Raw genomic sequence first — 16316 nt, forward strand, 5'->3', positions numbered from 1 at the left:
TGTGTATGAAAACTGCTTTCATAAAATCCTGTGGTCTTTTCTACCTGGTGGGCCTTGAAACGCTAAAACGGGAGGTAAAGGAACATAAGAGAAATCCTTTCGCTCTGAAGGGCCTGCCTTTCAAGATGACAAAGTACATTAACTCTACCATTATTAATCCTTACTATATTGAACTCATTATTATTATTAACTCACACGGTTACTATTAACTGTAACTCTCTTTTTGCATTCCTTCTGTGGAGTCCAAATCTCCTGATGTTATAATGTATCCCCATTTATGGATGAGAAGACCCAGAATGTTTATGGAGGTAATTTTTTTCAGAGTTGGACTGACCAAAAGAAATAGGAACTGGCAGGCCTGGAAGCATTTACAAAGGTCTTTAATACCCACTCTCTCCCTGGGCACCTCACCTCCCTCCACCAACCATCCCTGCATCCCTCCCATACCAGGACCTTGTCCACCCCCACTTCCCCAGCATGAGGGTGGCAGGGTGGTGAGCAGGCAGCAAGAGGAGACAGCCAGCAGCAGGTGTTTCTTGGAGAGTAAGTGTGCCAGCCCCAGAGCCAGCTACACATATTCAGGCTTGGAGGACAGAGGCCTGCTTCCATAGGGGAGACAGCACAGAGAGGCATCTGGGCACATGTGTAGGTAGGTTTCTTGCCTCGTACAGTAAGTCCGGCAGGCCCCTTGGCCCTTCCAGCACCGCTTAAATTCACTTCTCCCTATGCAGAGGAAGACCATAGGTCACAGAGCAGCCCATGGGTTGTTGCAAGTTAGACCACTGTTCCCAGGTTTTTTCCCTTGTAGATCAAGGGCTAGGCCATAGGTCACAGATGAGACCACTGACCACAGTACCTAATGTAGGCCACAGTACCCACATTAGATCACAAGTCACCGGTTAGCTCTCTGGTCTTTTGTTAGCTCTCTGATCATTACACTGGGTGACTGGTCATACAACAGCCTACAGCGCATAACTTAGGCCACAGGACATGAACTCTGATTACAAGCCAAGGGTTAGACCAGATGTAACAGACTATACCCCCAGTCACAGATGAGACAACTAGTTACAAATGAGCCCACAGATTTCAGTCCAGGTTAGCCCACAGATTCCAGGTTATACCACTGATTACAAGTTAAAAACTAATTTCCTTCCTTCCTTTCTTTCTTTCTTTCTTTCTTTCTTTCTTCTTTCTTTCTTTCTTTCTCCTTTTTTTTTTTTTTTTTTTTAGATTTTATTTATTTATTTAGAGAGTAAGCAAGTGGGAGGAAGGCCAGAGGTAGATGGAGAGAGAATCTAAAGCAGACTCCATGCTGACCACAGAGCCGACATGGGGATCAATCTCACGACCCTGAGATCATGACCTGAGCCAAAATCAACAGTTGGACCCTTAACCAACTGAGACACCCAGCTGCTCCTAGAAATAATATCTTGTCCAGATTAACCCAACCCCCCGCCCAGGTACACTCTAAGCACTTTTCATCACAACACTATACAATTATAGTCGATCTTATTATGATCCCCATGATACAAGGTAAGGAAACTGAGGCACAGAAAGGTTAGCAAACTTGCCCAAGATTACAGAGTCATTAAGGAGCAGAGCCAAGATTCAAACCCAGGTAATTGGGTTCTAGAGTCCACACTCATAACCATGTCATAAACTGCCTCCCCAACTCAGGGATCTGTTTAATGTTAGTGGAGGAATTTCTAGCCATAGGCCATAGGAAAGGTAGGGCTCTGGAGGAACAGATCCTGTACCCCTTCTATAGGTCTTCGGTCACAGCATGCAGATTCTCCTTCGTTTATTCATTCAGCAAACATGAGACATTGGTGAACAAGATGGGCCATGGTCCATGCCCTCAAGGAGCTTCCAGAAAGAAAGGCAGTTGAAACTCTAGCAAATAAATACAACAGTAGAGTTGTGGTAACGCCCCGGAAGGAAACCATCAGGATGTGGTGATAGCCAATTAGGGCAAGTCTGCAAATACGCAAAGAGAGGCTCACTCACTCAGGCAGGCCTGTCTGTTACAGCAATATTTCTAGATATGACCAGATGGGCAGAGAGTAGCTCTGAAGAACTGTGGCTGAGTGGGAAGTGGAGGGGAAAGGCTTCCCTTCCTCTCCCTGGATTAAAAGAGATACCATGGCGGTGCATAGGTGGCCCCATCAACTGGGCGTCTGACTCTTGATTGGCTCAATCCTGATCCCTGAGTTGGGCTCTGGCCTTAGTGGGAAGTCCCCTTAGGGTTCTCTCCCTCCCTCTGCCTTCCCCACCCTGCGTTCTCTTGCTCTCTCTCTCTAAAATAAATAAAAATAAATAAATGCCTTGTTTTTTTTTAATATTTTATTTATTCATGAGAGACACAGAGAGAGAGGCAGAGACACAGGCAGAGGGAGAAGCAGGCTCCATGCAGGGAGCCTGGTGCGGACTCGATCCTGGAATTCCAGGATCACACCCTGAACCGAAGGCAGACGCTCAACCACTGAGCCATCCAGGCGTCCCACATAAAAAATTCTTTAAAGAGAGAGGGAGAGGGATGCCTGGGTGGCTCAGCGGTTTAGCACCGCCTTCAGCCCAGGACCTGATCCTAAAGGCCCAGGATAGAGTCCCACATGGGGTCCCTGCGAGGAGCCTGCTTCTCCCTCTGCCTGTGTCTCTGCCTCTCTCTCAGTCTGTGTCTCTCATGAATAAATAAATAAATCTTAAAAAAAAAAAAATGAGAGAGAGAGGGAGAGAGATCCCATGGAACTCTCACAAGGGGCCGACCCATAGGTGTTATTCCACCTTGTCACCCAGCCAGCCTTCCATCCTGCCAAGGGAGAGAATCTTAGGAGATAGACCTGGCCTCAAAACCTCTACAAGGCAAAGGATCCACAGCCTGAAGAAGGTGTGTGTATAGAGGTTGACGGCATGGTTTGAACCCAGCTCAGACCAGCATGCAGATTCATCTAAATCCCAGCTCTGCAGATTCATCCAAATCCCAGCTGTGCCATTTCCCAGCTGAGGGATCTTGGCCTCAGATTCCTCATCTGTATAACTCCCTTTCAGAGGACAGTTATACTGGCTTGAATCATTTTAGCACAGTGCCTGGCACAAACTAAATGCTCAATAAACAGAAAGTGAGATTATTGGAATGACAGCATAGAGGGTGGAACAAGCAGAGCCAAACCTCTCATTTTATAGATCATTTAAGGAAGCGACTTATCCAACTTTTCCTAGCCAGTAAGTGGTGGGTTCTGGAACTAGAACTCAAGACCCTGACTCCCAGGTGAGGGCAGTTCCAGTAACTACTCTTAATGCATCATCACATTTTGACCTTCCAATGAGCCTGAGACCAGAGTTGCTATTTTCTCCTATATGAATGCATCCCCCACCACTCTTATGTCTTTGACTTCATGTTGCTCCACTTCTCTCCTGGTATACCCCTATTCCAGCCATACTGGCCTCCTCACTGCTCCTCAGACACATCTGTCATCTGTCTGCTTCCTGCTGCCTGTAAAGATCGTCTTAATATTCTCACTGGAGTTAGATCTCTGCTCAAATCGACCTTATACAAAATGGTTAAGATATCTGAGATTGACTTCATAACCAGACTGGTTTGGGGAGTCTGGGTGGCTCAGTTAGTTAAGTGTCTGCCTTCAGCTCAGGTTGTGATCCCAGTGTCCTGGGGTCCAACTCCGTGTCCCCCCAGTGGGAAGACTGCCCCTCTTTTTTTCCCCTTGCCTCTCCCTCTGCTTGTGCTTGCTTGCTCTCTCTCTCTCTGTGTCAAATAAATAAAGAAAATCTTAAAAAAAAAAAAAAAAGGACTGATTCAAGTTGACAATTGTTGAGGTTAGGTGACGGGTACATGAGGGCTTTTAATATTATTTTTTAATTTATGTTTGGTATTTTCTAAAATAAAAGATCTCTTTTAAAAACTTACATCATTACATTATTCTCTGCAGAATTTACATTTTTCTACAATAAACTTTAAAAACTCACCTTGTTCTTTATCCTCTCTACTTTCATGTAAATTTCAAGTTTTTCAAAATAAAAAGTTAAAAAACAACTTATACAGGGCCTCCCCCAACCATCCCCATCAGCTCCCATCCACCCTCCCCCACATACACACACCACACTAACACCTTCTCCTGCTTCTCTTCTTCTGAGCACTTACCCTGACATATTATGTGTTTATCTGGTTTTATTCTGTCTGAAATATCAGCACCGTGAAAGCAAGGACCTTGTTTTCTTTCCCAGCTGGAACCCCAACAGTTGTAATAGGGCTGGCACACAGTAAATATTTTTGAAATAAATATTCGTTGAGTGAATCCCAATTTTAAAGATTAAGAAACCAAGGTGCAGACTGATTTAGGAGCAGTACCTCTGGTGCTCAGCAAGTCAGTGGTGGGACCAGAACACAAAAACTGGTCTAGGCCTCCTCTGTCCCCCAGAAGCTGAGAGGCTATTCCTCATTTCTACACATACACATGCATACGTACACACAAGTGGTTACCTGGCTGCATATGACCCAGGGCCAGGAGAGCCACAATGAGCAGAAGCAGCTGTGTCATGGCCACAGGGCTTCTGGGGAGAACACCGAAGAAGCCAGATATACTGAGCTGCCTGTGGCACAGCCTTTATCAAGCTGCAGATGGAGGCAGGAGTGTGGCCAACCGGAGACCTGAGTGGGAGGCTGAGGCTCTGTGATCCCAAGGATGTAGCTGGATCTCAGCCAGCAATGTGGGGAACTGCTCAGCCATACAGCAATTGAGCTGCAGATCCAAAGCTGGAAGTGAAGCTAAGTTGCCTCACTCCTAGATGATATACATCATGACATCAGCCACAGCCCGCCTTGTGAGTAGGAAAGGGTTGCCCAGAGGGTCAAACCACAGAAGGAAGCCAGGTGTGAGGGGATTCAGTGTCGGTCCAGAGCCCTGCGGGGGCTGAGCTCAGCTACAGGCCACTGTGGGAGTTGAGTTGCTCTGGGCTGGACACCTGGACCCCCTCAGCCATGACAATGAGCCCCACTCACAGGTACAGCTTGGTCTGCATGAACCCACATACATACCTGCCCCAGTCTCTCATGATCTCAAAGGAAGCACCCTGCTCAAAGACCCTGGATCCCTGCCCTTTGGATGGCCAAAATCACAGTTCTCTACAGTCAACTCCCCCTCCAAGTGCCTAGGAAGTTTGTTTTTGTTTCTGTTTTTGTTTTAAGCCTTGGGCAGTGATGGAAAGGGACAGTTGGCTGAGAAGCAGAATCCTGAGTCCCAGGCCCAGCTAAGCCCCAGTGTAATCATCCTTTTAGTGTTGTGTCTGGATTAATTGAGCTAATAATCCAGGAAACGTGCTCAAATCATACCAGCCACAGCCCAAATACCCAGTGAATATTTATCAGAGAGGGAACAGCCATTCTTCCAGGCACAGGAACCACTGCCCCTCCTCCCACATAAAGAGTGCTTAACCTAGAATTTGGTGACTGAATGAATGGGATGCCAAAGTCGGATAGTCAGAAGTCTTTAGTGCAGACTTCCTAGGGTCCCTCGTCCCCTGTAGCTACCTCCCAAATTAATTTCCCCCCTTCCCCATCCAGAGCAGAGTGTCTCCAAATGGGGTCCATGAACTCTGCACGATTACTTAGGCACTTGTTTAAAATGCAGATTCTGAAGCCCTCTCCCAGATCGCCTGAATCCGCTTCCCTTGGAGGTGGGACCTGGGAATCAACGTTCCAGCAGCTCCCTAGGTGGTTTCTGCTAGGGCTAAAGTTGGTGCGCCCTGTGCCGGCGAGGACGCAGAGGGGATCCAGACGCAGGAACTCAGAGGTCCCATCTTTCCTCTCGCGGGTCCCGCACCCCGCCACCGCCACCACCACCCCAGATGAAGGCCTCGCGACAGTGGGTCAACCGAGCTGTGCGGAAAGTCTGTGGGCGGCGGAGGCGTCGGGGCGGGGACCCCGGGGCTGCCCTGACGGGGCGGGGCGGGGCGGGACGGGACGGGGCGGGGTCGCGGCTCCTCCCCCGGCCCGGGCGGCGGGGCGGGGCGGGACTGGCCCGAGGGGCTGCGCGCCGAGGCGGTGGTGCAGCCTGGAGCACCCGGCAGCTGCGGCGGCCGGGGACCCTGGACCCCTCCCCACGCGAGGTAAAGGCCCGTGCAGCCCGCCGCCAACTTCGTTAAGTTGGAGCGGAGTTCGCCAGGCGCCTGCATGGGGGGCTCTGCGGCGCAGGCCGGAGCGAGGGAGGCCTCGAACCCGCGCCCCGGGGTGAGGGTCCTCCGACCTGGGGCCTGGTGGGTTGGATAGCCTCGGACAAAGAACCCTCCCGGGATCGGGGACGCACACTCAGGACCCGAGGCGGGGGAAGCTCGGCCGACTCCGGGAATGGCACATGCGCCCCCAGGCCCTATAGGTCCCTTCCCCGCCCCCCGCCAGGACTCTGTCCTGTCACCAAAACTGGGGCCCCACTGCCTCGAAACCCCCGCCCCCCAACAGCCGCCGGAGGCCGTCGCGCCAGCCTCTCCTGAATTTTTCACGTAGGGGGCGGGCCGGACACGCCGTTCCCATGGCACCGGGGCGCTCGGGTTACAGCCCAGGGAACCCCCAGACTCCCCTCGCCCTCCGGCATACCAGCCCACGCAGTCCTGCCTCTTACCCAGCCTTCGGGAGCTGGGGCAGCGGAAGCGAACCCCCCAGGGGCCCTCAACCCTCCAACCCCGATCTGAAGCTCTGGGAAGAGAAGTGTGGGGAAGGGGAGCACCGGGGCAATTCAGGAGGCTTTCAGAACGTGGGTCCCATGATTCAAATGGGAGGGGCACGTCTGTGTACAGGGGTGTGCGCGTGCTTGTATGGACATCCCACCCGCTGCTGCCCCTCTGCCTGTCCCTGTCTGTGTGTCCTGGCGTATTGGGTTATTATCCTCGAGGTATAGGAACTGACCTCTGGGTGTGCTCACAGCTTGTGTACTCACCCCTCCCAGCCTGACCTGGGTTTACTCTGGCCCTGAAGCCAGGGAGCCCCCACCCCAAGATGCTGAGCCGCCTCCTCCTGTCATTTGAACAAGAGAAGGTGTGGGAGGAAGTCCTCTCAGAAGCTCACTGAACCCTGCAGAAGGGGCTTATAGGGCCTGGCTCACTGCCCATTCTGGCTTCTTGCTTACAGAAGGAAGGAAGGAGCAAAGCCCCACCCACCCAAGGATGACACTAAACACCCAGCAAGAAGCAAAGACTCCCCTGCGTAGGCGAGCCAGCACTCCACTGCCCCTGTCCCCCCGGGGCTACCAGCCTGGCCTCCTGTGTACAGCACCTATCACAAAATCCCAGCATCCCCGGCTGGGCCAGTCAGCCTCCCTCAATCCTCCCACTCGGCAACCTTCACCTGCCCCCAATGGTTGGTCCTCTGAATCCAGTGACTCTGAAGGCTCCTGGGAGGCCCTCTACCGCGTGGTACTGCTTGGAGATCCCGGCGTAGGGAAGACCAGCCTGGCCAGCCTCTTTGCAGGGAAGCAAGAGCGGGACCTCCATGAACAGCTGGGAGGTAGGGACCCTGTGGGCTGGGCTGGAATGTGGCCAAAGGAATGAAAGCCCTGTCATCAGGGGCACAAGGCTGCCAAGAAGAGTTGTGCAGCTCACACACTGCTCAATTCTAAAGGGCGTCATTCACATAGACTATGAAGTGAATGACACTCCCCACCCAGAATGGTGCAGGACACAGCCCACACAATGGTCTACAGGAGGGAAATTCCTTGAATAGTGAGAATTTTGCCAATTTCTCATGGATGAGAGGTGTATGATTAATTTCCATGTCATCAAAGAAGCAATTCTGAGTTCCATGAGTCTCAAATGGAAAGAAACAGTAGGCTTCCACCCCACTCCAGCCCCAACTTCCCCTGACTCTCAGATCCTCCTAGCTCCACAGACAACCATCCATGGCCACCCACAACCTGCAGCAAAACTAAGATCTTGCCCAAAATAGAGACTCCCTAGATTCCCTTATTCCCAAGAGATGCAGTCAACTGCCAAGAGGGTTGGGGGTAGGGAGGCAGGTTGAGGGGAGACAGGGACAGAACAGAGGAAATGAAGATGGGTCCCTATAGGACCAGCGGAGAAGACACAGGATGAGTGGAGAGGGAGGTTGGTTAAAAGCAAAGAGAAAATGAGGACACTCTGGCCAGGCCCCTTCTCTAACCTTGACCCCTCTGAGTGTGAGAACTCTATATGAGAGGTGGGCATATATGCACCTGTAGCTGTGACAGATGAGGAGACTGAGGCCTAAAGAGGGTAATATGACCTGCCTGAAGCATACGCTATGCCAGGGACAGCCCAGCTTTAACCCTACCACCCCACACTCATCAATCAACCAAACTAGCAAAAGGTTTCTCAGAACCTACTATGTGCCAGGTATTATACTGGCAGCTGGGGAGACATGGGCTTCCCATGGAGCTTCTTGACCTGTCAGGAGAGACAAATATCAAACAAGTGTGCTGAGCGCTCCAGCACACTGGAGGGGTCTGTGACCAGAAAGGGAACTGGGGGGCCATGCCCTCCGCACACCTGCCCCTCCTCCCTGAGATCTGGCTCTTCCCTCGCTTGCAGAAGATGTGTACGAGAGGACCCTCACGGTGGATGGAGAGGATACCACACTGGTGGTCATGGACACCTGGGAGCCTGAGAAACGGGTATGGCACAGCAAGCAGGACTTGGGGGGAGGGGTGCTGACCCTAGGACCAGACCCCTGTCCCCTCCTAGGACATGACACAGCATGGAAATGGCAGAGTCCAGCCTCAGCAGCACCCAAAGCCCATAGCTCCCAAGCAGCCTTTGCAACCAAAGACAGAAGAACCTCATGACCCCAAGTCCTTTTCTCACTCTGCTGATCCCCTCTGCAGCCATCCCAGGATGTGCTTCTCCCCCTGCAAACCTCCATCTCGTCCTCAGCACCCTCATCCCACCTACCTGCCCCACACACTGTGCAGAGGAAGGAGCATTGCACTTAGCACCAAATTCCCTGAGCATAACCACCCCCCTTCTATTTCTTACCAGTTTCGTGGCTTTGTGCTACTGACTCTATCCATTCTGCGCTGAATTCAGTGTTCTCACCTGATAAATGGGTCAATCATTCCTGCCTTCTTTACCAGCTGTTTTTTTTTTTTTAAGTTCTTATGCAATTTCACAGCAGTGAGCACAGTTTGGAGCATGAAACAATGCTGAACATAGATGAAGAAATGTAAATAATGATCACGTTTATTACTCATAACTTGGTAGCTAGTAAAGGAGGAGACCAAAGGATGTCCTTCCCTACCTCATTCCAGAGCAGGAAAAAAGCATCAGACAGGGATATGCCCCTGTTGTGCTTTTCTTACCTTGAGGGGTTTTTTTTCTTGCTATACAGATAATACATGCTTATTGTAGAATTTTGAAGAAATACCACCAGAGAGAAGGATGTAAAAAACTCACCTGGGAGCCTATCTCAGTCAGGGGTAGGCCCCGCCCCTAACATGCAGGGAGACCCCACCCAGAGGGTAGGGTAGGAGGACACTGTCAGGTGATTGGCAAGAACACTGACAACCCCAGTGATAGGCGGAAAGGCTAGGGATGAAGAAGCTAAAGTGGCCAATTACTTTCCACAAGGATAAAAGGACAGCTAGGTCCAAATGAGCATGATGATGATGATGATGGTCCTCCTAGCAGCAGCTGGCATTTATGGAGTACCCTCTTGCCAAATGTCAGCCCCTGTGCTAAGCACTGGATATATATTATGATGTTCACTCAAAACAAATACTATAGGTGAGTATTCTGATTCCCGTTCTACTGATAAGGAAATCAAAGCTCAGAGAACTTCAGTGATGTGTCCAAAGTTTTCAGAGAGCAAGTGGAATTCAAATCCAGATCTATAAGCCCCTGAGCCTGTAGTCTTATGCACTAGGACTGTCCCTCTCCATCCCTACAAGGAATAGCACCTTCTGAGCCTTCAGATGGAGTTTTACCCCTTCACTCATTCATTCACTAAGAAACACTAGCTGGGTACGGATCACAGGCCAGGACACTGAAGACCCAGCAGTGAGTAGGATAGACATGTCCCCCGGCCTCACAGAGTTTACAGGCTGGTGAGGGTGGGGCCATTTTCTGAATGCAATTGAAAACTCTATGGGGCGGAGTCCAGCAAACTGAGAAAAGTGATCAGCCTGGGAATCCTTCTTGGGAGACAGGGGAAGAAGAGTACTGGAACTGAAATTCTGTGCCCAGCTGGCTGTATAGCCTTGAGAAAAGAAAGAGAAAGAGAAAAGAGAAAAGAAGAGAAAGTTTTCTCTTCTCCTCTGGCCTTTGGTTTTCCTACAAGTAAAATGGGGAAACTGAACCAGCTTCCCTGGCTGATGATGGTGGAAGCAGTTTCCAAAGAGGGTCCACACAGTAGCTGGAATAAGCATCCATCCTTTCAATAGATGGTACCCTTTGACATCAGAGAGGTAAAATCTGCCAGAACCAGGTAGGTCTTTGGCTCATGCGGTAGTGCCCTAGCTCCCACACTAATAATCACTAGGGTGATTGTCACACTCACCTAGAGAACATAAAAAATGAAATTCTCTGGGGCACCCAAGTGGCTCAGTCAGTTAAGCCCCGGACTCTTGATTTCAGCTCAGGTCATGATCTCATGGGTCATGAGGTGAAGCCCCGCATGGGAGTGCACACTCACTGGGGAGTCTGCTTGAGAATCTTTCTCTCCCTCTCCCACAGTCCCTCCACCCCTATTCGGGCACTCGATATCTCTCTCTCTCTCTCATAAATAAATAAATAAATATAAATAAATAAATAAATAAATAAATAAATAAATAAATAAATAATCGTTTTTAAAAACCTAAATTCTCAGATCTCATCCCAGACCTAATGAATAAGAACCTACAAAAATGGGGTCCTGCCACCTATATTTTTAATCATACCCCCAAGGAGTCTTACCCACCAATCCATGTTCCAGCTGGCTTCTGTGATCCTAACGTGTAGCAAATCCTTCATAAACATTTGTGCAATGAATGAATGCTCAAGACCCATACTTTCATTCTACAGATGGGGAAACTGAGACCCAGAGGGAGGAAGGAACCTGTCCAGAGTAAGGTTAGAACTCACATCCATCTGATTCAGCCCATGGTTATTTGGCCTGGGAAAAGATCAGTATGGCTGTTGAGAACTTAATCCCTTTGACAGTGTGTTGACTATCAATCCGATGCTTTCCTATTCATCTATATTATTAGGTTATCAGAAAATTCTTCTGGTTTCTTCCCCCCTCAAGAACAATGCCCCCACCACACTAAGTATTTCCTACCCCTGGCCTACTCTCTTCTCCTGCTTATCCTCTCTTACTCCACTCACCGGTCCACTCTTAAGCCCTCTCCACACTCTGCCAGGTTGAGTTCTTCTGACCACCTCCCCTCCAGCCACTTGCTCTTACCTCTTAATGGAACTTATCACAGGGAATTCTAACTCTCTATTTCCATAGCATCTCTTCCAGACCATGAGCTTTTGGAGATAGGAACTGTGTCTTACTAAAAACACTTAGAAAGTTGTTACCCAGATGGCCCAGTGCTGACCCTGACAAAAGATCACCACCCAAGATGGCATATCAAAATTGCTCCAGTTTTTCCCTTCCTTGTCAAACAACTTGCAACGACTCTGCTTCTTAAAGTGTCCCTGCCTCTCCCACCTCTTCCCTTACACTCCACATTTGCTCCTTCACTTCTCCAACACTGGCCCCAAAAATGTTTCCCCTTGAACTCAGCCTCCCTTCTCACTTCTTTTGTCTTTTTTTTTAAGATTTTATTTATTTATTCATGAGAGACACAGAGAGAGAGAGAGAGGGAGAGGCAGAGACACAGACAGACGGAGAAGCAGGCTCCATGCAGGGAGCCCAATGTGGGACTCCATCCCGGGTCTCCAGGATCACACCCCAGGCTGAAGGTGGCGCTAAACCACTGGGCCACCGGGGCTGCCCTTCTTTGGTCTTTTTTAAAGATTTTGTTTATTTCTTTAGAGAGTATAAATGGAGGGAGGGGCAGAAGGAAAGGGAGAGAGAATCTCAAGCAGACTCCACACTGAGTGCGGAGTCCAATATGTGGCTTGATCACATAACCCCGAGACCATGTCCTGAGCCTAAAATAACAGACACTTAACCGACTGAGCCATTCAGGCCCCACTTTTGTCTCCTAACTAGACTGCAGAAGGCCAAAAGAATTGCCTAGCAAGACTAAGCTGTCCTCAGGAGCCAGACAGAAGAGCTGAATGAACCCTCCTTAGGGAGGGGGAACCAAAGAAATATTTTGTCTCCAGTGCCCTGCCTACAGAAGGAATCAATGAATGAGAAAATGTAGTAAGGTGTTATGAGCCCAACTTTTCACAAAGAGAAACCGAGGCGCAGAGAGGATTGGTGGTTTTCCCAAGGCGACACAGAGAATAATGGCAGAATTTGTCTCCCAAACCTGTCCAAGTAGAAGCCTCAGCCCCACCACACCCATCAGACCATCCCAACCCCTCCTTTCTCAGACAGGGCCCTCTGGCCAAGAGGTAGGTACCCTTGGAGAATGGGCCTGTGGTCACTCTGTTGCAGGATGAAAGCTGGAGCCAGGATTCGTGCCTGCAGGTGGGCAGCGCCTATGTCATTGTGTACTCCATCGCGGACAGAGGCAGCTTCGAGAGTGCCTCTGAGCTCCGCATTCAGCTGCGGCGCACACATCAGGCAGACCACGTGCCCATCATCCTGGTGGGCAACAAGGCCGACCTGGCACGCTGCCGGGAAGTTTCCGTGGAAGGTGAGCCCTCTACTCCCCCCTCTTCCACTTCCTCTCAGCCTGCTGACACTGCTCCTTCTCCAGTGCTCTCCATCTCAGGGGCTGTCACCCCACCCCCGATCCCTGTCCCCATCCTGCATCTATTTGCCTAAGCCTGAAAGCTAGAAACTATTCTTGCTTCCTCTCCCACTCCCCCAAACCAGTCCCCAGATCCTGTCAGGTCCACCTCCCATAACCCCATGTTCCCTTCCCCCTATGCCCACCACTTCTGCCCTATCCAGGTATCTCCACCTTAGCATGGGCCCCCGTACTTCTCTCTCCCCATTCAATCAGTTCTCCTCGCCAGCTACCAGAGTTTTCCAAAACCAGATCTGACCTTGTCATTACTTTGCTTAGAAATTCCCCATGGCTCTCCCATGCCCTCAGTCAGAGACACTTTATCCACCAGGCATGACAGGCCCTGTGCCTACAAGCTTTCCAAGGGTTTACACCTGGGATCTGAAACAATTATTAGTTCCAAAACACAGTGAGAAAATTGCACATTAAAATTTCACAAACCTTTAGTCATCTACAAAACACAATATGGTGGCAGCTGAGAACTGCAAATCAAAACGTTTGGTTATATGTGATTTGTATTTAAAGTGGAATGGGGAATATCTGGATACGTTTGATAATATGTGGGATCCATAAAGACCTCAAAATGACCCTTCTCGCAGGGCAAAAATCTAAAAAAAAATATGAAAACTGAGAGCCAGAGAGGGTAAGCCAGTTCCACCAGCCACTAGGGACTAGAACCGAGGCCCCCGTCTCCCAGCCCAGTGGCTTCCTGAAGATAGAAGACCATTTGCTTTCTGAGCAGACATCTCCAAATTCCCCAACATAATCCCCGGGGGAGATTTTGTTAAAACGCTGGTTCCCAGACCTCATCCCACCCTAGTGAATCAGTCTTTCCTGGTGGGCTCGGGAATCAGCATTTTAACAAGCCCCGCCCCGGATAATCCTGATACACAGCGCAGACCCCTTACCTGGCGTGCAAGACCCTTCCTAGCCTCTCTGTCTTTCCAGCCTCCTTCTGCTACCAGTTACCAGTCACTGCCCTGGGGACTAACTCCTCAGAGCCAGGTCTCATGCCTGGCGCCCAGGGCAAGGTAGGACCAAAAGAAAAAGTGCTTGGCCTGGGACTCAACACCCTTCTTCCCACCTTTATGTTCCCCTCTACCTGGCGCACCCGGCCCCGCCCCGCCCCGCCCCGCCCCGCAGAGGGCCGCGCCTGCGCAGTGGTGTTCGACTGTAAGTTCATCGAGACGTCGGCCGCGCTGCAGCACAACGTGGCGGAGCTCTTCGAGGGCGTGGTGCGCCAACTGCGCCTGCGCCGCCGGGACAGCGCGGCCCCGGAGCCCTCGGTGCCCCGGCGGCGGGCGAGCCTCGGCCAGCGGGCCCGCCGCTTCCTGGCCCGCCTGACGGCCCGCAGCGCCCGCCGCCGGGCGCTCAAGGCCCGCTCCAAGTCCTGCCACAACCTGGCCGTGCTCTGAGGCCGCCGCCGCCCTAGGGGTGACGGAACACTGGGCTGCATTCCGAGCTCCCGATGCCACCGAGGGGCCACGCCGGCGTCGCCCGGAGTCTGCGCAGTGGGCTGTGCCTGCCGGCTGCCCCGGGGCCGGGAGCATCTTTGGGGCCGCAGCTTCAAGGACCTCACCGCCTCGGGAAGCAGTGGACAGACCATGGGGCCGAAGCCTCAAGCTGGACGCAGAGTAGGGATTTTTATGCGGTGCGAGCCTTTTTGTAAAAATCTTCCCTGTCCCTGGGCTCTGGCCAACTCCCCACAATAAACCAGACCAGAGGGGTATCCAGTCTGAATGCCCAGATCTCGTCTTTTGGGCTCTTCCAGCATCTCCACCTCCCACTCTCCCGTCTACACTGGCCACAGTCTGGGTTAGCCTGTCACCTGGTTCAAGTTAAGTCAGTAAAATCACGGGACCCTTCTCTCAACCACTGGGCATGGCCCCTGACGCCGGTCTTTGAGGGAGACCCAGTGGTGCACAGACAACCACATTCAGTGTGATGACCTCCTATTTTCTCATAAACCCGTTGTTTAGATTATAGATTAATAAAATCCTATCTGGAAGGAATCTCAGCATTCATCCTCACAATATTATAGCTCTTGTTTGTTAAGAGCTGTGTTTTAAACTGTCCCAACTAGTAATTAATCTTCACAAACCCTGTTTACTAATTAGAAAAACAGAGGCGGGATCCCTGGGTGGCGCAGCGGTTTGGCGCCTGCCTTTGGCCCAGGGCGCGATCCTGGAGACCCGGGATCGAATCCCACGTCGGGCTCCCGGTGCATGGAGCCTGCTTCTCCCTCTGCCTGTGTCTCTGCCTCTCTCTCTCTCTCTCTGTGACTATCATAAATAAATAAAAATTTAAAAAAAAATTTTTAAAAAAAAAGAAAAACAGAGGCACAGGACAAAGGTTCATACTCAAGATCACATAGCTGCTATAAGTGAAGTTTTCAGGATTCCAACCCAGGCTTGTCAGGCTAGAGTCTGTGCCCTATCCACAATACTCTTGGAGAATGTGACAAAAAGCTATAGAGTCCCAGGGAAATGGACTTTCAAGCACAAGTTTGCTTACGATTTAAAGTGGAGGGGATGCTTGCCTCCGTGAAATTCAATCCATTAATCCCCAAGATGGACACCTATTCAGTCCAACTCATTCATTTTTCTGAATGTGGAACCTGAAGCCCACAGAGGGGAAGTGAGCATCCCAGAGTCACCCAGCTAGTAAGAGTGAGGACCAGACCCCAGGGCCCAGCCTCCTCTGTGCAGGAAGGAGGAGGTAGTGAGGAATCCAGCCTGGCTGGGGCTGTGGGGCTAGGGCTGGGCCTTAGGGGTCAGGTCAGGAGTTTCCAGCTGAAGGGGAAAGGGGTGTCACTACTTTGAGAGGAGAACAAGAATGGTTTGGAAATCATGTCCCTAATGCCTGACACCCCCGCCCCCAACCAGCTGCCTGCCCCGATGCCTCAGCCACCAGGAACACAGTGCCAAAGAAGACCAGAGCTTGAACAGATGAGCCATATCCTCTGTTTTCCAGCCCCCAATCTTGCCAGGAGGGCACTGATGGGATTTATTTCCCCATCCTAACTCCAGCTTGGGGAAGGGAGGAGGAGAAGGAGGGTCTTCCCCCACCCCAAGCTGTCTCTGGCCTGCGGTTGTGGGGGAGGGGCTATAGTTGTGGAAAGTTGGCAGAGGCAGCCGGCAGCAGCCGGAGAGTGGAAAAAATGATATCAAACCCGGAAAAATGCAGGCCGGATGGAGGGCCTGAGTCGGCCCTGGGAGGTGAGAGGGAGGGAGGGGGCCCCACAGGCTGAGAAAGGAAGGGGGGCCAGGGAGAGAGCACAGGAGCTAGTTTTGAGAAAACTGCAGGTAATCGCTGTCATTTCTTCCTTTCTTCAGCCACAAATATTTACTGAGGGCCTACTAAGTGCAGAGCACAGTGCCAGGCTCTGGAGAGATATGGGGCTGAAGATCAGGGTGGTCATGGAAGGCCCTGAGGATAACCCAATACATT

At 51.1% G+C, this 16316-nt stretch overlaps 2 protein-coding genes across 5 annotated transcripts; one reads left to right on the top strand and one right to left on the bottom strand.

The window, feature by feature from the left end:
* Positions 1 to 363: 363 nt before the first annotated feature.
* Positions 364 to 4754, bottom strand: DEFB124 (defensin beta 124). Its single transcript, XM_025469631.3, has 2 exons — positions 4496 to 4754; positions 364 to 723 (listed from the first exon to the last, which is right to left on the bottom strand). The coding sequence occupies exons 1-2, from the start codon at positions 4551 to 4553 to the stop codon at positions 569 to 571; spliced, it is 213 nt and encodes a 70-aa protein (XP_025325416.1). The 5' UTR covers positions 4554 to 4754; the 3' UTR covers positions 364 to 568.
* Positions 4755 to 5995: 1241 nt separating this feature from the next.
* Positions 5996 to 14595, top strand: REM1 (RRAD and GEM like GTPase 1). 4 transcript variants are annotated; one of them, XM_049100408.1, is made up of 6 exons: positions 5996 to 6120; positions 7136 to 7510; positions 8569 to 8651; positions 11035 to 11082; positions 12569 to 12770; positions 14010 to 14595. In XM_049100408.1, exons 2-6 carry the CDS (start codon positions 7171 to 7173, stop codon positions 14279 to 14281), a joined length of 945 nt encoding a protein of 314 aa, XP_048956365.1. In that variant the 5' UTR covers positions 5996 to 6120; positions 7136 to 7170; the 3' UTR covers positions 14282 to 14595. The 4 variants fall into 4 exon arrangements, with proteins under 4 accessions (XP_048956365.1, XP_048956367.1, XP_048956364.1 ...); XM_049100407.1 differs by having other exon boundaries at positions 6027 to 6241; XM_025469630.3 differs by lacking the exon at positions 11035 to 11082 and having other exon boundaries at positions 6032 to 6241.
* The last annotated feature ends 1721 nt before the right edge of the window (positions 14596 to 16316 follow it).

The sequence above is a fragment of the Canis lupus genome, chromosome 24, assembly GCF_003254725.2.
Source record: "Canis lupus dingo isolate Sandy chromosome 24, ASM325472v2, whole genome shotgun sequence".
Lineage (NCBI taxonomy): Eukaryota > Metazoa > Chordata > Mammalia > Carnivora > Canidae > Canis > Canis lupus.

Bases quoted from the DNA above. Each gene is read 5' to 3' on its own strand.
- DEFB124 (XM_025469631.3), bottom strand. From the start codon at position 4,553: ATGACACAGCTGCTTCTGCTCATTGTGGCTCTCCTGGCCCTGGGTCAT. The intron at 724-4,495 runs GTAACCACTTGT...TCCTCTGCATAG, and splicing joins CCTGGGTCATATGCAGCCAG to GGAGAAGTGAATTTAAGCGG.
- REM1 (XM_049100408.1), top strand. From the start codon at position 7,171: ATGACACTAAACACCCAGCAAGAAGCAAAGACTCCCCTGCGTAGGCGA. The intron at 7,511-8,568 runs GTAGGGACCCTG...CCTCGCTTGCAG, and splicing joins CCTCCATGAACAGCTGGGAG to AAGATGTGTACGAGAGGACC. The intron at 12,771-14,009 runs GTGAGCCCTCTA...CCCGCCCCGCAG, and splicing joins CCGGGAAGTTTCCGTGGAAG to AGGGCCGCGCCTGCGCAGTG.